General features: G+C 41.2%; 1 protein-coding gene across 2 annotated transcripts in view; it reads right to left on the bottom strand.

The window, feature by feature from the left end:
* Positions 1 to 12310: 12310 nt before the first annotated feature.
* SLC16A7 (solute carrier family 16 member 7) overlaps positions 12311 to 23553 on the bottom strand; it is a 219678-nt gene continuing 208435 nt past the window's right edge. For both annotated transcript variants that reach the window (XM_060244967.1, XM_060244968.1), the window contains exon 5: positions 12311 to 13082. In XM_060244967.1, coding sequence (XP_060100950.1) covers positions 12811 to 13082 — 272 coding nt within the window. In that variant the 3' untranslated portion in view covers positions 12311 to 12810. The remainder of the gene's footprint in view (positions 13083 to 23553) is intronic.

Genomic DNA, 23553 nt, shown 5'->3' with positions numbered 1-23553 from the left:
TGAACAGTTTGAGTGATGAAGCGGACTGCCTTGTGTTTGCATGGATTGATTCACCTGTTAGCCATGCGGCTGGGGGTTGGAACTCCAGGGCATAACCTTTGCTAGGCTGCCCGGGTACGAGCCATGTATTTGGGCTATAACTAGGGGAAGGGTGGCTTGCCCGTCATGGGGCAGGGGAAGGGTATTTTGTCCCCTGGCCCTGCCATGCTGCCTGTTATGTTATAGCCCTTGTGTTAATATAATAAAGAAAGAAAGTGGCCGTTTAGTTGCCCAAACCCTTGTGTCCATCTCTTCCTTCCGTCTGGGGGGGGCAATACTCATGTTTACTCTCAGTCTTTGCATCTTACCTTATTAAAAACATGCTTCTCAGGTGGAAAATCAATCTCTATTGAGCAATTATTTTATCATCCCATATAACCTTGTGCATTATTTCCTGCCTGTTATTTCCCCCCTACTCTCAAGTCAATACTATGTCTCTTGCCCCCTCTCTGGGGGTGAAGTTTTGAGAGGAAATCTATTGCCACTGTAGGCAATAACTCAGAAAAGTCTCACAGCGCATTGCTAATCCAACAAATTCCATGTACATGTAAATAAGCAAGAACAAACAGCCTGCAGCTTTTATTAATGTCTAGTGTGAGACTTGGGATTGGTTTTGTTTGCCATAAACAGGAGCTTGTTCAAAAGAAGCTAGAAATGAGGGTTATTAGTGTCAATCTCTCTGTTCCTTTTGTCATTTTTAAAACAAAGAAGTATAGATAAAATGCCATGTCACCTTTTGAAGTGATTGCACTAGCTAACAAAGAAAAGGCAAGATAAGGTGGGAAAATAATGATGCAAATAATATACTGGGTTTTTAAAACTATATTTTATGATGGCATACTTTAACTGAAAATTCAACAGTCCCATGGAAGTTTTCAAAAACAATGGCAATAAAAGAGCAGCTAAAGCATCCCATAGTATTAGTTTGAGGCATAATTTGAGAATAGAAGCTGTTGGAGGTGGCATGGATTATTGCTTCAGTCCTTTGCTTCTATGAATGAGGTCTCCTGACCAGTTTATTGTCCTTGCCCTTCCAACAATGGTGTGCTATTGACAAGATCCTCACTAGGGTGCTCTGCAGCACCCACTACTATGCAGTTCATTCAAACACTGCCTTACAGCAGCATCAGCTCAGACAAATGCTTTTCTTGAGAACCAGTTCATGTATTTTGGGATGGGAAATTAAGGACTCAGGAATCAAGTGATAAAGTATTTGAGCAGGTCTCTGTTTGCAGAAGCAGCACAGCATACTGACATACCCTAAAGAAAGAATGAAGAATCAAGTGAAGTATATGCCCATGTGTAGGGCTCTATGAATGCTGTTTGATTTCCTGCATCTATTAGTGTGCATAAATAAAAAAGAAACTCATATGTATTTGCCCCTCTCAAATGGAAGGGTGTAAATAGAATGTGCGTTTATCTTTGATCCCCTCTAGGGGACTGTAGGGGATCATACTTTTTATGATGGCATACTTTAACTGAAAATTCAACAGTCCCCTAGACTACCTCTTGGGAATTTAGTCTTGTGGGCAGTTGAAAACCATAATAGTCTGCACTAGAACATATTTGGAGATGGTGCCCATTTGGTGTAATGGACTTCCAGATAGTATTGCTACTCTTTCAGAAGCTCTTCAAAGTTGAATTATTTAGAAGAGCCTTTTTAATGAAATTGGTTAATGCTTGTGATATGGTGTAGTACAGATTTGTTTCTATCTGTTGCTTTTATTGATATTGCTGTGATTTTATTATACCTTTATCTTGCTATTAATCTTGCTATTTAATTAATTGTGATTTTACTGTGTTTTTTCCTTTGGCTTTTAATTAAATTTTGTTATCCATTTTGAGTTCTTAGGGAGAAAGGATGACTGGAATTAAAAATAATAATAATAAAGTGCTACTCAATAATCCTAGACGCATTTTGGAAGCATGCGATGTTGTGGGGTTATAGCAAAATAGTTATCACCTCAGTCAGTGCACTGTTGTGTGTGTGTGTATATATATATATTTACATGATTGGATTTCTTTATCCCATTCAATGGAGCTATAGGTCTGTGCATATGTGCGTTTTTTTTCTCCTAAAGTGGACAAAAGTGTTTGTAGAAGAACGTATGTACCTATACTCATTGTATCCAAACACATTTTTCTGCAATCAGGAATCATTATGAAAACCAATTATTTATTTAAACAAAGATTGCCATTAGTTGATTATGTGCATATTATTGGCCAATTATATTTGAGATTCAGTTTTCATTTGCTTCTGATTAAATCTTTGACTATGTAATGTTCAGCATAGTTTTAAATGGATTATGTTGTCATAATTTAAAAGCTGTATTATCTGGACTGTTTGCCTAGAGAAGATGGACACCTGGAATAATTTACATACTTCAATAGCTATTTTATACTCCTGGCACAGAGAGAGAGAGAGACTTTCTTTCTTCCACTTTTTTGTTTCTGCTTTGTTGTACTTGATTCTCCATTTGAGAAGAGAAGATATAAATGCATAAATGATTATATAAATTTAGATAAATTGGCTGGCCTGGGCTTAGTGGTTGGAGTTGAGATTCATGCATGATAACACAATTTAATCTCTTGACCAGATGGCTGAACACGTGTACATGAGCAGACACACAGAACAAATAAAATACATCTCAATGAATCATAGCCCATTTGATATTACACACACTGAAAGATAGCACTGGCAATCATTTCAGAAACTTTACATGGAAATTTTATTTTCACTTGTTTCAGTTTTTCTTATCATGGATATTTTCCTCATATTTCCATAAATATATATGGATATCTAGACATATCTAGACATATAAGATGCTAATACAGGCCTGGGATGGGAAAGAATGGGCAAGAAAGAATAAATATAAATTTAAATACAACATAATACAGTATGTATGCCTTTATACAATGTTAATAAATGGTATCATCAGCAAAAGTTTGTCATGTCAAAACAGTTTACTGAGGCAAGAAAGAGAAAAGTGTACTGTCAGTCTGATCATCTTTGGAACATGAGTAGCACCTCTAGCTAAAAATGATTGTCAGAAGTTACCTAGCCAATATGTTCAAGTAAAAAAAATGTACTAGTATAGCAAATGAAAAGCAAAGGACAAAATATATTATTTGTCGGCAGACATGGCTCCTGTTTTGTAGTATTGCTTAGAATTTTTTTTGTGAAGATACGCTTACAAAATAGGGAATGATGAGTCAACACAGATTTCCTTGTATGACTTAAAGATTCATTCCATGTCAACAGTCCACTGAATTGTTCAACTCATTGTGTCTCTGGTGGAATTTTTAAATTTTGCCTCCAGACAGATGCCCTCTATACACCACATGCCACGATAGCCCCAAAAATATGTTTGAATTGTATGCCCTAAAAATAAAGTTTGAAATGACTTGGAAGACATTAGACAAAACTAAGCCTCTCTCAGGATTGTGGTCAGTCTTCCTGCGAACTCATTCCTTTATATTCAAGGGTAAGGCAACAAATCATCTGTATTAAATACCTGATGTACAATGAAAAGCATGAAATACACAGTGCAACTATGCAACTTTAGTTTTGACATTCATCAAATTTCAACACACACTAATCCAATGCAGAATCAAATAAGCCACAGTAATTGAATTCAGACTAAAGAGTGCCATAGAACTGAGTGCAGCTCAGTTGAATCCCAGCATGCTTCCCTTTTTAATAGCAGGGCAACATAATTACCCTTCCATGAATCCCTGCATGGAAGAATCTGCAGTAGGAAACTCTGTAAGGCTTTATAATTTCCCTGTAATCCACTGGAATAATCTAGTTCTCTTAGTGTGGGGTGATTCACACAACCACTTTGGAAGGCTTACTACCTATTCGTCATGTCCTTGTGTTCAGATCTTGGGAAATGTTGCTGTCACAAAGCTCAACTTGTGGTCAGAACTCATTAATAATAATAATAGTAACAAATGGAACTGTGTACAGCTGTCTGCTAAACTAGAATCTGGCTCCCAAGGGGGAAAGTGCTCAGATGGCTACTTCAGCATTTTGGGGGCACAGTTTCTACTGCCAAAAATACCCCCAAGTTGTTGCTTGAAACATCCCTGGCAAACTAAAGATTACTCTTTGGTATATCCAAAGTCCACTGTCACTAAGCAGCAGCTAAGTTTTAGATCAACTTTCCCTAATTTCTTGATTTCAAGAGAGGAAGCGACTGTGCAACATTAAGGTTTGTCTTTGTCTCCTCACACTTGTTTGGAACATTTGAAGAAACCCTCTTAACTGAAAATATCATTAAGTTGACATGAAGACACCAGCTGTGATGAATCCGTCTTCATTGCAGACTGATTTATCTGTGGACATTTTCTCAGTATAGTGAGGTATGAAAACTTTACAAATAATGTGATTTTTTTTCCTGAAAGCTTTTCATCATTGGTCTATATACAATCAATAGATACCTAGGTGGCAGTGAAAGCTTCAGCACCAATTGGCTGAGCTGATATGGATGGCATGGAATGTTCAGAAACATTTGATGTTCTAAATGAATAAAACTGACAGAAGGACTGTAAACTAGCATAAGAGAGGCAAGGAGATCAACTAACTTGGCTGCATTAAAATTTTGTATAGGTTCTATAACTAAGAATTGCTTTTGAAGGCAAGGAAAAAGATTGAAGGAGAGGGGAGAACCTTGGAGCAGGAAATGCAGCAGCATGTTTGCTAAGAGTAGGTGTGAAACATTGGTGAAAGAGAAGGAGGCTTGAGGAAAATGTCACAGAAGGCAGGGAAGAGATTTCACTTATTTCATTAAACTAAATTTTCTTGTCTTAACCAGTTTTCTAGTTACAAATACAAAAGAGTTTAATGCTTGTATGAGCTATTTTCTTATGCACCACTGATTATTCATTTTTTCTTGCATCAGATCTCTTAATTTGAGATAGACAAATTACATTTGTTCTTTGTGCTCAGCAGACTGCCTGAATTTACTGAAAATCTATAGATAAATTTTATGGTTAACCATTGTTTGATTGGAAGGGTTCATTTCAAAAAATCCAGAGCAATTAAAATGTCTTTGTGATGCCAAACAACCATGAAGTAAACCATTGTCATCTAGAATAGCCTATTAAAATGAGTACAATCCAACCAAACTTGAGCATTTTAAAAATCTTGTTTATTTCAATGAAAACTTAATTTCATTGTGCATAATGTTTTCCATTGAAATTAATGTGCCTTGAAAATTCTTAACTTTGATTGAATTATGCACTCATAGTGACAACAGTAGTATATCTTCATAGCCCCTACATATTCTTCAAGCATGTGAGGTTTATAGATTAAATCATTGGTAGATTTATTTTTCCAAATTCCAACATAGATCTTTGTCCCTCAAAGTACTATGGTTTACTAATCGCTCCAGTATCTTCAGTTACCATGGGTTTCCATGCAAGATGGGATTTGTTCCTTCATATGGGCAGGTCTTGTGGCTGTGTAATACTCTGGATGCAAATTCAGTTTTAAAAGCACCAAAAATATCATTTGTTCAGAGAACATCTAAATAACAAGTATACAATTTTGAAAAAAGGCAGTTTGTTATCCTCTGACACCAGTTAAAATATACAATGATATTTCAATTGACACTGAATAGGTGAGGCAGAGTAGGACTGCCATGTCATAAAATATTGTATGTTTGCTTTTAATAAATATCTAACAGAAGGCTGGAAGAAAGGCAAAAATAATCAAAGCATTCAGTTGAAAAAAAATTCCCCCCATGTATACAAATACAGTTTATTTACTAAACACAATAAAACATTCCAAACAGATATGAATAATGAAGATTACATTCTGGTAAAGGAAGGCTTGCAAGCAACTTTCATTCTTTTGGACTGCAGATTTGTTCAGATATTTTTACTTTTCAAAATATGCACATACATTCATGTTTAAGGTCTTCATTATTTACAAATTTCAGGAAAAGTGTGTGTGTGTGTGAGAGAGAGAGAGAGAGAGAGAGAGAAAGAGAGAGAGGCTGGGATCCAGAGAAGGGACATATGGGCATGGAAGGAATGGCCCAAGAGTTGGGATTTTGCTTGCTGGTTTGGTCGTTGACATTCCTACTGCTGAACTGACAAGCTTCTTTCTCTAAGCAAAGCTAACTAAGCAAAGTTGTACTTTTCTAAGTCCACTTAAGTTAATGGGTTTAGAAGAGTGTAATTTTGTTTAGGATTGTACTGTTAAAAAAAACAGAGCAGTGGCTTTTCCCTTCAGCAGTGGGAATTGCAGTGGCAAAAATATCAAGCATAAGTAGGGCTGTGCTGGCAGTTATTTTTGGATCCCACCCTTTGTGTGTAACTTTAGGAGCTGAATCATGAGGATGCTATACTTCGTTGACACTTGTTCTGTGTCTTAGTTAGCCTTTAAAAATGAGGTACATATTAGAAAACAGTGAATTTACTGAAGTCCATTTTTGTCCTGACATGATGGGTTTTTTATATCAAATATACAGAAGAGAAGCCACTTTTCAACAGTATAACACATAATTTGCACACCTAAAACTTTAGATTTCTCCATAAATATCTTCTAATCAGGATTTTTTTTGTTCACTTGTCAGAGGAATACCTCTCCTTGTCATTGGGCTGCTGGATTTGAGTCATAATAGTGCAAGAGCAGCCCTACCAAATCAGATCAATGGTCCATCTAGTCCTGTTCTACAGTGGTCAACCAGATGTCTCTAGAGGGTTTATAATCAGAGCATAGAGATGAAGGCCTCATTGTTTTACTTCAGCACTGATATTTAGAGATTAGGGCTTTGAACAGAGAAGTTTCATTTAGTTATTGTGCCATTGTTTAGACACATTCATGGAGGAGAGGTTCACCGTCCCTTTTTAAAGTCAATAAAATTGGTGGCTATTACTGCATCCTATGGCAGTGAATTGTGCTCACTGACATCTGACTGCATAAGCAGGGCATTAATAGGCCTCTGCAAATGACACGAGTGTTAAAAACATTGAGGGGGAGTATGAACAAACACACAGCTCTTCCCATTTATGCAAAACTAGGAATAAGGTCCATTGAGGAGAAAAATAAAATGGGTTCTAGAAAGAGGCTCTGGGTGAGTGCCTCCCACTCTTGCTGTCTTCCCACCCACCCAAGTGAAGGCATTCACTCCCCCCCCCCCTCAAGGGGAGCTGACCTCTGCCATCTGGAGAGCAGTTGTAATTCTGAGTGATCTCCAGCCCTCACCTGGAGATTGGTAACAGTGGTTCTTCAGGAGGAAATAACATTGTATCTGAGGTCCCATCCCTTCTCAAACCCCACCCTCTCCAGGCCCCCTCCCCTTAAATCTCCAGGAATTTCTTAACCTGGAGTTGGCAACCCTATTTCTTTCCCTTTATCTGCCCCTCTGACTTCAGCTTTCCATCACCTTCGCCTTCCCTGCAGCCTCTACATAGGAAAAGGAAGTCTTTCTCCGCAGTGGGTGGGGACCAAAGCAGCTTACATAATTCTTCTCTCCCTCCCTTAGATAGGAACAACAACCCTGTGAGGCAGGTTAGACTGAAAGTTTGTGACTGGTCTGAAATCACCTAGTCAGTTTCCACAGCAAGAATCTGCCAGAACTAATGTTAGTTGCCTTTTGCTGACCAAATCAGCTTTGCTGGCTAGCAACAGCCACTAGGGCGGGAGAAAGTATTGGATTCAGCCAATGCCATGCAAGTACTCAATTGACAGTTTGATGGGCCAAAGGTTGATGCACCACAGTCCCAACCAATCAGGTTGCTTGGTTTTGTCAAGACAAAAGGGCTTTTATTATATTATAGACTGCCTAAGTATATACAAATTGTGTAGACTTCATTCTCATGAGGGGGAATATGCAAAGCAGCCACACATTAAAATCTGACTTCTTACACAGAACACAAAATGATTGCATATAATGGATGGGTGTACTATTTACTATATAATCTATATATATTTTTAAAAGATGTATATTTTAGAGGAGAGTAATTAATATATTAATCCCCACTTAGCTATGAAACACATTGGCAAGTCCGGTGCTGGGGTTTTTGAGAAGCCCTTGGTGCAACCTCCCCCCCACTTAATCCTCCCACAGTGTGGGAAGGCTGATCTATGCCAGATGGCCCTGTTTGCATGGAAGGCTCCCTCCTTGACCTTCCTGCAGTGTGGGAAAGCCAAGTAGGGCCAGATTACTCGGCCCTTAACTTCCTCAAAGCCCTAGGAGGATGCTGGGTAAGGGAAACACCACTCTTTCTTGGCTCTGAGGGATCGGGGAGCTCCTCCAATCCATCACAGGTGAGAAAAAATGAGCAGGGGGCTCAGGATGGTGCGAGCAGGGAGGGTTGCCTGCCCCCACCCCTGCCAGGAGCTGGCGCCCTTGGTAACTCCCACCCACCAGTCCTGCACATTGGGTGATCTTGGCAGTCATTTTTATTCAATGTGATCTACCTGACTAGGCTGCTGTGAAGATCAACAAGAGGAGAGAGGGGTTCCTTGGAGAAAAGGCAGGATAATAAAACAGAAAGGCATTAAGAAGAGCTGGAGACTGTTGCCAGCAGAGGCAGTAACAAGAACAATGTTACACACACAGCACTTTGAATGAGTTGAATTGAATAATTCTAGAATTCTACGCCTAAATGACTTTTGACTTTTTTTTAACAAAGCAAGGATAAAATTTATAGTCAATACAAATAGGATACATATTTGCTAAGAAACCTGAAGCAGGTCTACTCAGAAATAAGCTCCTTTTTATTCAATGGGCTTCAGTTCTTAGGACTGCAGCTTTGGTCACTCATCAGCATTGAAGTAACAGGATCAAATACATGTGACACTCAGATTAATATACTGCACTAGCTATATTGTCATTAATTTAGAGGATGAATTTCATCTTTCCAGTCACAAAATATTGAATCCTGAGTGCCAGGAAAATCCAATATCCAAGAGAAAAGAATCTCTTACCACTAAGGGAATGAGAATTTATTGTACAATAAACTGTTTGCTTGGAAAATGAAGACACTCCAGCATGTGTGCACTATAGTAGACTGACAGCACTGGAAATATTATTTGGTATACATGATTACAAAGATTCAAATCTCATCCCAAAACCTTGAAAAAAGCAATGAGATTCTGACTGGGAATAAAAGGTGAGGTCATATATAATTCCTTTTCGTGCATTTGATGATTTTATGAGGCTTCATTTGAGCCCCTACAAGACTTTTATAAGTTTTCATAATAAACACATTTACCTTCATCCTTAACTACTGTTTTTAACTTTTGCCCCCTTTCTAATACTCTAAACTTTCTTTGGAGATTTTTGTTTAGTTTGGTTTAGTTTCTTTTTCTTTCTCTTTTTGGTTGGGAATAAAAGCAACACAGGTGGAATGGGAAAAATGAGGAAAACAAAACAAATACAATAGGTCATGATTAGAGGCTGCAGATACTATGCCTATATGAACATAGCAAAATCCAGTCGATTCCAGATATAGAAATAACTACAAATGGGATGAAGCAGAGGTGAACCTCTTTTTCCTCACACTGAATGCTCAGTTCAGTTGGGATGTGGAATGTGCTACTTAGCATACTGTCATTCACTCATGTAGTGAAAAATAAAACATTGCATATAGGTGCAACATGGCAGTGAAGGAAAAACCCAGCCATCAGTTTTGGCTAGCCTAGACTGATCCAGCTTTTGGTTGAAGGTGGTATGAGGGGCATCACATTTTCAATCTCTTCCTCTACACTCATCCCATCTGCTTTAGTGATAATTCCCGCCCCCCCCCCCCCCCCCTGGTATTCAGAACTGGGCAAGGAGATCTGTTCAAGTCAATGTATAACATCACTTTCCTATAGACTACATAATGTGCTTAATTATTTTCCCAAAGGAATGTCTGTCCACAAGGTCCATTGCCATGAAAAAGGTGTATGGAAAAGAGATGTCGGGTAAAACAGAGCCCAGAAATGCAAGGTGGGATAATAGTTTCTTTAGGAAAATCCACAAATGATTCCGCTTCATTGGAAAGTTCTATCTGACCATGATTGTTCATTTTCTGCAGTGATTATTTGCATTATCAATAAGAACATCTCTGTGGGCAAAGGATCTGACAATTGGTTTGATTTGAATTTCCAGCTTGACAATGGGGGTTCTCCAGCCTTCAAATGATTGGATCTGACTGATACAGACAGAAAGACTGGATTGAATTTAAAACCGTAGGCTTGGTCTGGTGTTTTTCAAAATGGGACCAGGGCCCCTGGGTGACTGTGAGGGTACTCCAGGAGCCTCTTTGTGGGTTCTGTCCTGTGTAAGGACAGAAGGAAAGCCCTTCTTATACCCATCTAGCTCTCACTGAAATGGAGCTTTCTGAGTGTCCCAGGAACTGGGCAGAGACTCTCTTCCTCAGGTACAGAATTTACTTTCCCCTTCATCAAAGGACTTGGAAGTGTTCAACTGCTATTGCCTGCAGTCAGCTGGCTTCCAGATTATCTCGGATTAGTAGCCAGAAAACATGCTGATTGGTTTCTGGAATAAATAGTTCATCCTCAGGAATTTAATTGACTGAATGGCACCAAGGAGTTACAGTCCTAATGATGTCATCAAAATTCTAATATAAAACTTGGTCTTCAAACACCAAGCATTCAAGGAAGGAGACAGAGACTACATTCTGTGCTCACAGCCACAGTCTGTGGAGTTTTTGCAGTTTCATACTGGAAAGTTCAGGTTTTGTGGGATGCTGGTCTATTTCTGTTTCTATGAATAGCTCTGAAACTTTTTCTAGGTCCTTTCCAACCCTTGTTTTGATGTTCTGTATCTAAGTTATTAACCAGTAAAGAGTTTCCTTGCTGTGTCTTGCACATTGCCCCTGTCAATCAAGGGATGAGATAGATTAGAATTTTGGAGTTTGGGCCTACAGAATCAGCTACCTTTTGACCCCAGACAATGCAAATATTTTACAAAAAACTTTTAAAGTGCAAGTGATATAATTCAAATTGTATTGTTTTGATATGAGAGGATGGAAACTTTCACAGTGCATGTATGCCTTGCTGAGCACACTTTGAAAAGCATCTCTTCAGGTCATGGCAGGTTCCTGTGAGGGAAGAGCTTGAGCATCTGCAAATGAACATTTATCAAAATGGGTCCCTTGAATTTCTAAAGTTTGAGAATCATGGTTATAGTTGATGTTATTCTGTTTCTAAAGGAAGAAAATTATAGCTACCCTTTTAATTCAGGGAAATTTAAATGATGGGTTGAAAGAGGTCTCCAAAGTTGTTTTCTCTAGCCATCAGTCACTCTATGAATATCCATACCCCTGTGGTCCATAACTCTGAAGCACTAGATGGCAGAACATATATTAGAATGTCAGTCTGTAAAACAGCCCCCTTCAATAGAAAGGTTGGTAGGGTAGCAGAGACATGTTCTACTTTAGAGTTTAACAACTAGAGAATACAAAGAAATTTCAAACATATTTGAAGTAAGGAACATGATTTCAAAACTTATGATCTCATATATGCCAGCATTTCTATTATTCTGCACTAATGTAACAGCTGAAGTGTACATTCTATGTTCACAGTTTAGGGATAAAGTAGATGTTTTGCATGCACAAGGTCCCAGGTTTGTCCTTGCTATCTCTAGCTAAAGGAATCTCTCCAAGGTCTCTAGCTTGAGACCTTGGAGAGCCATTCAGTGAAGGGAATTCTGAGTGAGATGGACCATTAGTCTGACTTGGCAGAAGGCAGCTTATCATTTGCTCTCTATCAAATCTTAGGATCAGGCCATAAATATTTAAATTTCTTATCAATTGCAATAATAGGAAATAACTTCTGATTCACCATCATTAAAATATCTATTGCATTTAGCAATAAAATGCACCACCAGGGTCTCTAGCCTCATTGTCTACACACAATTTTATCATAAGTGATACACTTTTTTGATCTACTGAAAATGCACTATAAAAATGAATTCCTTTCTTTTGGTGGACTTTTTAATCAGATCACTGTTACTAGTTACTCCACTTTTTACTTTCATACTGAAGCCCAAGGCATTTCATTCTATTGGTGAAAAATACACATTGAACAAGTCAATAGACATTAGTAATATCCTGAGAATTAAGACTGCTGTCTTCCTTTACCAGATAATCACTTTTTTGTATTAGAAAGCAACACTATTTGTTACTGGAAGACTTTTCAGTCAAAACTCTACCTTTGTTAGTCTAGATTTGAACTACTGTCAAGCCAATTTTAAGAGAAGTTCTTAACACCGCCGCCAAAAAAAGAAAAAGGAAAGGGAAAAAAAGCATTATGCAATGCCACAATCATTTTCTTTCCATATATGGAGAACTGGATAGGTATGGATTTTTCAAAGGACTGCAGCATAACAGTTTCCCTTTCTATACAGAACTGATCCTGCAGGCCTTCTGCAAACAACATGCACACTTTGTGATTTGCAGGTTGTTACGTATTTCAAGGCAAGATGTATGACTTTGCCTTGCTGTAAGTGGTTCGGCACATTATAGGATGCCTGGCACAACAGCAGTGCAGCAAGTGTTGAAGTGGCATTGTAGAAAGATAAAAAGTTATGATGCAACTGTACATGGAGTCCCTCTGTAGTTTTTCTTCTACATGTGATGAAGAGGGAGCAGGAGCATGGTCTAATTGGTTGGGATATTGAGACTGGGCAAACCCTGATTCCCATCCAGCATTGTAACTGATGGTATTACCACAAAACCTGGCCTGTACTTTGAAGAAATACTTCTAATGGAAGTCATAAATATAAGTTTGAACCATGTTTCTTATTAAATATTAGTTTCTCGTTCTGATGGACTGTCTTGTAATTTGCTAGATCTGTCGACTGCTTCTTCACTTTCTCTGTAGGTCAAAGGTTCTACTTCCTTTGAATCAGCATTCTTTAGTGCTCTCTGCCTTTCTTCTTCTACTTTTTTCTCCTTTGCTAAAAGCCTGTAGTTGATAGCATTCCCAATGAATAGCCAGATGCTTGCAACTATCACAATTACTCCACAGACAAAATACATATACTGATAATCTCCAGTTATGTCTACAAGCAAACCTGAAAGATAAAAGAAGAGCAAGATCAGATTATCTTGAAGTTATAATTTTTTTCATAGAAAAGATAACGTAAACTCTAAATTGATATATCAACCAGCTTTAAGTTTTGTATTTGTAATAATGTAAAGGCTGTTTATAATTTTTGTTTTTTTAATGAAATATATTTATTCCAACATAGCATACAAAATAAAACATAGTATCCAAAATAAAGAAGGGGGAAAAAACCGAAACCAGAGAACTTGGGCAGCCCAATCCAGACATACACGGCAGCTGGCCGCTTGGGCGTGGGTGGATCTATGGGGAGATGTTATGCCACGCTTGGAGGGGGAAGAGCAGCCCAACGAGTGAGAGAGAACCCGTCACCATAGTGATTCCACCCAGGCGCACACCATTGGCCCCCTTCCACCCCCTGCTATGTGCAAGGAACACCTCCCCTGGGGGCTGCAGAACTTAGAGTGCAAGCCACTGGGCATGCACCCACTTCGTCGGTCCCCTCAAATGCCCAGCACACAACAGCCCTGTGCGGTCGGGTAGGCTGCCAGCCCAGGCAGGCTGAGGGGCGGCATCCCCCCTCTCCTGTCCAGCCACACGGGGGGGGCAACATGGCAGCTCATAGCCCATTCCCCTCCCCAAGAACCAAGTCTGCCCACCCTCCCAGGCATTCCCTCAGAGAGGGAATGTACAGCAGATGCCAAGCAGGAGAGACAACAGAGGGCACAGCTCAGACTTTATTTTTCCGGAACAGAGTGCAACAGTCTCCCTGGAGCGTGCTGGGCAGTCTCGCCATGGGCAGGGTTCCATTCCGAGCAGAAGGCAGAAGCAGCTGTGAGAGTGGGGGTGGGGGCTGTGGAGCAACACACATGGAAGCCTCTGTGTTGGAGTCCCACCTGCAAAACGGAGACAGATATCAAGAGCACCTGCAGAGGCGGCAGCTGGAAGAGCAGGCTGCATTTCAGCCGGGTGCTCTCTTAAAGGGACAGTCTCTGACCCACCTCCTCACATTGAGGCAGCTGCCACCCCCCCCCCCCCGGTGCCCTTCCAGGGGTTGGGAATGCGGCAGAGGGCAGACCAAGGGAAGGGAGCAGGCAGCAGCACAGGGGAATGGGCTCAGCAAATGCCCCCTGCTGGATCCCACTGCTGGGTTCAAGTGCCAGAGACGCTCGCACACCGAGCGGTCAAGAGCAAGGGGAGGAGAAGGCGAGGGGGGGGGGGACAGTGGAACTTACCCAGCCATGGGTGACAGTCTTTGCATGCAGAGCCTCTGGGAGCCAAAAACCTGTGGAGACCTGGAAAAAAGAGCAGTTAGCCCCAGGGGAGAGACTTCTCTCTCCCCCTCGCAAGTCAAAGATACTGTCAAAGCAACCGTGCAGTGCAAAACCCGTCACCAATGTGCCTACCTATCCCTCACTCTAAGTCTGTATGGCTGGGAGCTCACTGGCAGAGCTTCCCGTTATGCGAAACTGTCCCTAACAACTGAGTTGTGCGAGGCAGAGCAGAAGTATTTCTAGGAGGGAGGGGCCACGATTGGGCACCAGGGAGGGGGCTTGCCAGGCCGAGGTGCGAGGGGATTGGTGAGGCAATCACCCCGCTCCCTAAGGGGTTTGCGAGCTTCCGCAGCAGCGGAGGCAAACTTTGTTTTTGGTTTCAATGAGTGCCTACGGGACACGCCGCTAGTTTTGCAGGTGTAACATTGTGCCTCTCAGGGGGACATGTCATGGGCCAAACTGCTCAGGAAGCCATCTAAGCCTGGCCATGCCCCTAACTCCACTCCTTCCTCCGCCTGAACGCCGTGCTCTGCCTCACTTCCACCCATGCTTGGGCACAGCCCTCAGACACCGCTACCCTCAGGCAGAGCGGCGTTCAGGCGGCCCCCCGCCCACATAACTCCCCTCCACTGTGGCGCCGCCGGTCATATGTCAGTGCAAACCCTTCCTGCGCCCACATAGCAGTTCGTCTGCTCCCAAAAGACTTTCCGCACGCCCTCGGAATTGTGCTATGAATTACAAAATATTACAAGAGAATATTACATTATGGCTGATATCTTCAATCACATTACAACTGAGTAAAAATATCCTTGATTTTATACAATTCAAAATCCATGTATTTGCAACACATATTTAAAGGCAGCAAAATTCCTCAAAGGCTATAGACAATAATTCAAATGCAGGGTGCCACTTTTTGACAAAATCAGTAAGCTAAGTTTAAGAGTTAAGATTTTTTAAGACTGTCAGTAACTTTCTCTAATATAAAATATTCCCAGAACATTTGATACCATTGTTGTAAAGTAAGAGGGAAAGGATCTTTCCATTTAGCTGCAATGGTTGTTTAATGGTTGCTGCAGCCAGCACCTTAGAAAGCAGATCTTTGTAATAATATAGGCCAGGAATGTCTGTCCAAATATTTAGCAACATAGATTCTGGTGTAATCAGGAATCTAATTTCTCTGAACTTACCTATGATGTTTAATATTTGTTTCCCAAAGGGAACAAAAATGGGGCATGGCCATCAGCGGTGAACATAGGTCCTGATACATCTGCATTTCCCCCCATCATTGTGGCGAGATCTATTTATTGGAATAGTGTAGTTTTGGAGGAGTCAAGTACCAATGGTAGCTTAATTTAAAAGATTGAATTAGCATTGGCAATTTCCAAACCAGCTCCCAATGTTGGTCAGACAGTGGTATGGAACTAATTTTTTTTGCCACGATTGGAGGATTTTTGGTGATTTTTATCTTCTGAAAAGAGTATTTTATATACTATTGATAAAAGCCCTTTGATGTTACCCTTCATTGAGATCAATATGCTTTCAAACTCTGTTTTTTGTCTTTGGAAGGCTTATTTAGCATATTGTTGTTCTGTCATGTTTTTTAATTAAGGGTATATATACCAATTCAATGTATATATACCAATTAAAAGTATATACATACACCAATTCAATTGTTCCTGTAGATCTAATTTATCTAAAATAATCCCGTTCCTAATGAGATCCTGTAGATCAACCATATTTTGATTTGTAAGACTGGGGTATGCTTTACCTGGTAAGAACCATTTTCGATTAAGAAAAGTTTGTAGTGGTGATCTTTCTGCGGCTAATTTTTTTATGGCACTTATCCCAGATCTTTAGTGAAATGGACAAAATAGGATTTTCCTTGGTTGATTTGGGGCATTTTCGAGATTTGTTCCAAAATGTCTCATTCAGCGGAAGTGGATATGTGTATGTTTGTTCTATAATCTGCCATGAATTTTCAGTCTGTTTATTCATTGTTCTAATTACATTAGTTAAATTAGTTGCTTTATACTAAAGATTTAAATTGGGGATACTCAGACCACCCTTTTGAGGTGAGTTATGTAAAAAACTTATAAGATGTCTTTTATATAACCATAAAAATTTCACCATTTTGTAAGAGTTGCTTTCGATATATCAATTGGCAGAGCTCTAAATTAAAAAATATGTTTTTTGGAAAATAATTTTTTTGGGGGGGGAAATACAAGTTTTAATATATTCTGGAATAATTTGTTTTAATTTACCCACCATTACAGAGGAGAAGGTAGTAACATCCTGATTTATCCGAGCTATCGGCTGGTATAAGGGGATAGCAACTAATGTGATCTGATTCCAGGACAATGGGGTCTCACTACTATTCATTATGTGGTTACAAATGTGAGAAAAGGGGATACAAAGAGTCATTTTAAATGTTTGATAAAACTCTGCTGGGAACCCATCAGGTCCCAGAGTTTTGTTGTGAAGGTATTTCACAACATTTCTCATTTCCTCTAGCATAATTGGATTACCTAGTAAAAATGTATGTTGGCCTGAGAGTTGTTTAAGAGATTTAATTGACCTGAAATATTTGTTGACTTAAGAGACCAATAGATTTGTAGTGGAATAGAGGGGTGGTGGTAATCATTTGTGAAAAATAGTTGTGTGAGAGTTGTTTCAAAATGGGGGGGGGGGATGGAATTTGACATTGTGTTGTGTTGTATTTTTTTTAAAAAACAAACAAATTGGAATTAAAAATATCTCTTTTTAAACAAACTCTAAATTAAGGCTTGTGTGAGGGTATTGCGAACAGTCGATTTGTAACTGCACAACTGATGTGAAACAAGCATACTCATTTAACACACAGCATGAAGATTCATCATCCCTACACACTGTAACTGCCTTTGCCATGAGATATAATAGAATCATAGAATTGGAAGGGGCCACACAGGCCATCTAGTCCAACCCCCTGATCAATGCAGGATCAGCCTACAGCACCCCTGACAAGTGTTCATCCTGTCACTGCTTAAAAATCACCAGTGAGGGGGAGCTCACCACCTCTCTTGGTAGTTGATTCCACCATTGACTGATTCCACCATTACTGTAACAAAGTTTTTTCCTGATATCCAGTCGATACTTCCCCTCCCTTAATTTAAACCCATTGTTACAAGTCCTCTCCTCTGCTGCCAACAGGAACAGCTCCCTCCCCTCTCTAAATGACAGCCATTCAAATACTATAGAGAGCAATCATGTCCCCCCTCAACCTCCTCTTCTCCAGAATGGAGTTTCTCCATTTCCAAGTCCCTCAGCCTTTCCTCATGGGGCTTGGTCTCCAGCCCCCCCAATCATCCTTGTTGCTCTCCTCTGACCTCATTTCATTCTGTCCACTTCCTTCTTAAAGTGAGGCCTCCAGAACTGCACACAATGCTGCAGGTGTGACCTAACCAATGCAGTGTACAGCGGGACTATGACATCTTGTGATCTGGATGTTATGCCTCTGTTGATACACCCCAAGACAGCATTTGCCTTTTTTGTCACTGCATCAAACTGGCTGCTCATATTTAACTTATGATCCACCTGTACCCCAAGATCATGTTCACACACATTGCTATCTTGAAATGTATCCCCCATCCAGTATGTGTGTTTATCATTTTTGTAAGCAAGATTTAGAACTCAGCACTTATTGTTAAATTGCATCTTTTTCACTGCCACCGACTTTTCCAGCATGTTAAGATCTCATTGAATTCTAACTCTATTTTCTGGGGTGTTTGCTGTTTCTCCCAATTTGGTGTCATCTGCAAATTTAATGAGTAGCCCCTCCACACCTTCAACTAGATACTTGATAAAAATATGCAAAAGTACCAGGCCCAAAACTGAGCCCTCCATTCAGATCAAATGCCATTGACAACTACTTTATAAGTACAGTTCTCCAACCAGTTCTCTATCCACCTACATATCCTAGAGTCCAATCCACAGTCCTCTACTTTACCCATCAGAATATCATGGGAAACCCTGTCAAAAGCTTTCCTGAAATCCAGGTAAACAACAACCGCATTCCCATGATCCAGTAAGCTCATCATTCGATCAAAAAAGAAAATGAGGTTGGTCTGGCAGGACCTGTTGGGGACAAATCCATGCTGACTTCCCCAGATCACCAAGTTGCCCTTTAGGTGCTCACAGATTGATCATGTTAAAATCTGCTCCAGTATCTTCCCTGGGACAGAGGTCGGACTGACTGGCCTGTAGTTTCCTGGGTCATCCCTCCTCCCTTTTTTGAAGATTGGGATGACATTCACTCTCCTCCAGTCTTATGGCACATCTCCCATTTTCCAAGACGTCTGGAAGATAATTGACAAAGGCTTTGCAAGCTCCCTAGAAAGTACTTTGCACACTCTTGGGTCCAGGGGATCTGTACTCATTCAATGCAGCCAGGTGCTTCTCAACTACAACTCTGTCCATGTCAACCAGCAGCCCAGATGCTGTGCCTTGCCTACTACTATCTTTAGATGAGCCTGTACTCTTCTTCAGAGAAAAAAAACTGAGGCAAAATTAAGCCTTTCTGTTTCTCTGTCCTCTGTCTGAGTTTCTCCATTTTCATGCAACAGTGGGTCCAATGCCTCTTTTATCTTGCATTTGCTCCTAACATATCTGAAGATTTTCTTGTTATAGTGAGCCTCCCTTGGTAGTTGGTGATTCAATCCTTAGGCAAGTCGGCAGCTGGGTGGCAAAACCGCATACTGACCGTATGGTGACTTGCCTGCCTGGTGCAAAGGTAGTGGACATTACATGTGTTGTAGATAGGCTGAGAGACAGTGCTGGGGAGGAGCCAGTGGTTGTGGTGCATGTTGGTACCAACGATGTGGGGAAATGCAGTCGTGAAGTCCTGGAGGAAAAATTTAGGCTGCTAGGCGGGAGACTTAAGGCTAGGACCTCCAAGGTAGCCTTCTCAGAAGTGCTACCTGTTCCACGTGCAGGGCTGGAGAGACAGGCACAAATTAGAAGTCTCAATGTGTGGATGAGATGATGGTGTAAGGAGGAAGGGTTTAAGTTTGTTAGGCACTGGGATGCTTTCTGGAATAAGCTGGAGCTGTATGAAAGAGACAGTCTCCACTTGTCCCCAGATGGAACCAAGCTGCTGGTGCTTAAAATCAAAAAGGTGGCTGAGCAGTTTTTAAACTAAATGTTGGGGGAAAGTTGACAGGAGATAAAATGTCTCTGGTTCGGGAGGACTCATCTCAAAGAGATGAAAGATTAATGGTTACTTTTCTACTGGGTAATGGATCAGAGCTGTCCACTGAGATGGTGACAAACAGTATGGGCTGCCTGCCAAAGTCTCGAGGCAGCAGGAGGAACGTTACAGGCCTAACTTGCCTGGGAAATTATAGATGTTTGTATACAAATGCTAGAAGTGTTTGAAGTAAAATTGGTGAGTTGGAATGTTTAGTGTTGGGGGGAAACATAGACATTGTGGGAATTTCAGAAACTTGGTGGAATGAGGAGAATCAGTGGGACACGGTGATTCCTGGCTATAAGTTATATCGGAAATGTCACGGGCTGGGGCCGGGTCAGGCGAAGCCCAGGGGTAGTCCAAGGCCGGTAGCTGGTGAGCAAAGAGGGTCCAATGCGCCAAAGCCAAATCACAGTCCAGGTATCGCAGGTCAGGGGTTCAGAAGCTGAAGTTAGGGGTTCCAGAAGTCAAGCCAAAGTCAGGGGGTCCAGAAGCCAAAGTCAGAAGCCGAAGTGGATGCTAGAATGTCAGGTAAGTGACTAGTTGCTTCCACAAAGCCTTCTCCCAAAGCCCACAGCTATATAGCCCTCTGCTGTCTGTTGCTCATTTGGGCTAAGTGCTGACTCAGATGGCGGCCAAGATCCTGCTAAGACTCACGCATTCTTACTCCTAGAAGAGCCAAGATCCTTTCAAAACTCAGGGCTCAGGGAGTGTCCTGCTCGTGAGCGTGCCGCCCTCCTTCGATCCCTGAGGTCCTGGCGAAGGCGGTCACGCACCCGAGCCACCCGAGAGGGTGAAGCAGGGGGGCTTGGGTCTTCTCCCGCAGGGGGCAGGGGCACTGGTGCAGGTGGCCAGAGCACTAGTGCAGGTGGCAGGGGCACAGTTTCTCCTGCAGGCTCGACTTCTTCCGCAGGGTCCCCAGCACCCATGACAGGAAGGATAGGGAGGGAAGGGTTGGAGGTGGGGTGACTCTGTATGTCAGAGAAGGTATACAGTCCACCAAGATGGAGGTCAAATAATTAGATTCCCTTCTAGAAATGCTTTGGGTCGAAATAGAGAGTCCTAAAGGAAATTTAACTATGGGAGTTTGTTATCGTCCACCAAATCAAAAGATAGAGGACGATTATAATATGATGGAAGGATTAAAGATAGTGGCTAAATGTAAAAACTGTGTCATAATAGGTGATTTTAAATACCCACAGATTGATTGGGTCAATATGTGTTCAGGTCGAGAGAAAGAGATTGAGTGTCCAAATGCTCTCAATGATTGCTATGGAGCAGATAGTCATAGAACCTACCAGGGGTGGGGTGATCCTGGATTTGGTCCTAAGTAATGCCCAAGACTTGGTGAGAGATGTAAAAGGGATCACACCACTTGGGAGCAGTGACCATAACGTTATTGATTTCACCATTTGTATAAATAGAGAGTTGCCCCAAAAGACCAGCACAACTACGTTTAACTTTAAAAGGGGTAAATTCTCTGAGATGAGGAGTCATGTGAAGAGGAAACTGAAAGGAAAGGTAAATACAGTCAAAACCCTTAGGGAAGTTTGGAAGCTATTTAAAACTACAATCCTAGAAGCTCAGATAAAATATATACCACAAGTTATGAAAGGCACAAACAGGTATAAGAGAAAGCCTGCATGGTTAACAAACAAAGTAATGGAAGCTGTAAAAGGTAAGAAGGACTCCTTTAAGCTGTGGAAAGCTAGTCCAAGTGAGATTAATAAAAGGGAACACAGGCTGTGGCAAATCAAATGCAAGACTGTGATCAGGCAGGCAAAAAGGGACTATGAGGAGCATATTGCAAAAAACATAAAGACCAACAATAAAAATTTCTTCAAATATATTAGAAGGAGGAAACCAGCCAGGGAGGCAGTGGGGCCCTTGGATGACCAAGGGGTCAAAGGATTACTGAAGGAGGATAGGGAAATGGCTGAGAAGCTGAATGCATTTTTTGCCTCTGTCTTCACTGTGGAAGATGAGAAGTGTTTGCCCGCTTTATTTTGTTGTTTAGTCGCACAGTCAATTCCAACTCTTTGTGACCCCATGGACAAAGTCACGCCAGGCCCTCCTATTTTCCACCATCTTCTGAAGTCTGCTCAAATTCATGTTAGTTACATCAGTAATGCTGTCCAGCCATCTAATCTTTTGCCATCCCCTTCTTTTGCCTTCTGTCTTTCTCAGCATCAAGGTCTTCTCCAGTGAGTTCTCCCTCCTCCTCATTTGGTGACCAAAGTATTTGAGCTTCAGCTTCAACATCTGACCTTCCAGGGAACAGGGTTGATTTCCCTTAGAACTCATTGATTTGATCTTTTTGCAGCCCAAGGGATTCTTAAGATTCTTCTCCAGCACCACAGCTTGAAAGCATCTATTCTTCTGCACTCAGCCTTCCTTATGGTCCAGCTTTCATAGCCATACATTACTACTGGGAATACCATCGCTTTGACTATATGGACTTTTGTTGGCAGGGTGATGTCTCTATTTTTTATTATACTGCCAAGGTTTGCCATAGCTGTCCTCCCACGGAGCAAACGTATTTTAATTTCATGGCTACAATCACCATCTGCAGTGATCTTGGATCTCAGAAATATGAAATCTGTCACTACTTCCATGTCTTCCCCTTCTATTTGCCAAGGAGTAATGGGGCCGGATGCCATGATCTTAGTTTTTTTGATGTTGAGTTTCAAGCCTACTTTTGTGCTCTCCTCTTTCACCCTCAACAAGAGGTCCTTTAGGTCCTCTTCACTTTCTGCCATTAGAGTGGTGTCATCTGCGTATCTGAGATTGTTGATGGCAATCTTAATTCTGGCTTCTGCTTCATCCAGGCCAGCATTCCACATGATGTACTCTGCATATAAATTAAATAAGCAGGGTGACAATATACATCCTTGTCAAACTCTTTTTCCTATTCTAAACCAATCAGTTGTTCCATATCCTGTTCTGACAGTTGCTTCTTGACCCTTATACAGGATTCTCAGGAGAAATGTGAGGTGGTCTGGTACTCCCATCTCTTTAAGGACTTGCTACAGTTTGTTGTGATCTACACAATCAAAGGCTTTAGCATAGTCAATGAAGCAGAAATAGATGTTTTTCTGGTACTCCCATGCTTTCTCCATAATCCAGCAAATGTTGGCAGTTTGATCTCTTGTTCTTCTACCTCTCCAAAACCCAACTTGAACTTCTAGTAGTTCCCGATCTACATACTGCTAAAGCCTAGCTTGTAGGACCTTTAACATGACCTTATTAACTTTATACATGGCTTCAACTGCAGAGGAGGACACTGAGGCAGGTTTGGCCCACACCCCCTTAGCAATGACAAGCAGGCCTACAGCTTTGAAAATGTGACAAATCCTGAGAAAGATGGATTGAGGACTCTGAGGATTGGACCAAAAGGCTGTGGATCAGAGCATGCAAAATCCAGTTCCAGGGATTTCACTATGAGAACTAATTGTTCTGTGTAGAAGTGAAGGGTCCTCTGTCAGTGAGTGAGTACCTCTGCCTCATCTGGAAATGGTCCAATGGGACACCAAATTCAACCTTAAAAGTTGGGATAGCACTCTCAGAGACAGAATCCCCTTCCTCTGGGACTTGCTGTCCATGAGACTGAGTGAACAGCAATGCTTATTGTGGCAGGGGCCTATTGGAGCTATGGAGCTAATGGTGGAAGAGGTGGTTGAAAATAGGGAGGATATTGCACCCAAGATAAGTTAGGCTGTCAGTACATGGGTGACAGAAGTGTCGGGTAAGGGAGTCATTGTCCCTGGAGTGGTAAACAAAACCAGGGGAGCTGATGGATCTGAAGTCTCTGATGTCTTTCTCCTTTTCTGTGGCACCTGGTGGCATATTTCCAGAGAGGGTGGCTATATTTATATGACCTTGTCTTCATCCAAGGAACAAAGGCTAGCTATCAGGGCTAGCGGTGGCATAGGAGTATGAAGATGAAGTGCACATGGAGCAAAAGGTTTTGACAGCAAGGAGCATTT

The sequence above is a fragment of the Heteronotia binoei genome, chromosome 8, assembly GCF_032191835.1.
Source record: "Heteronotia binoei isolate CCM8104 ecotype False Entrance Well chromosome 8, APGP_CSIRO_Hbin_v1, whole genome shotgun sequence".
Taxonomy (NCBI): Eukaryota; Metazoa; Chordata; class Lepidosauria; order Squamata; family Gekkonidae; genus Heteronotia; species Heteronotia binoei.
The sequence above is the reverse complement of the archived record's forward strand: the minus strand, read 5'-3'. Positions and strand labels throughout refer to the sequence as shown.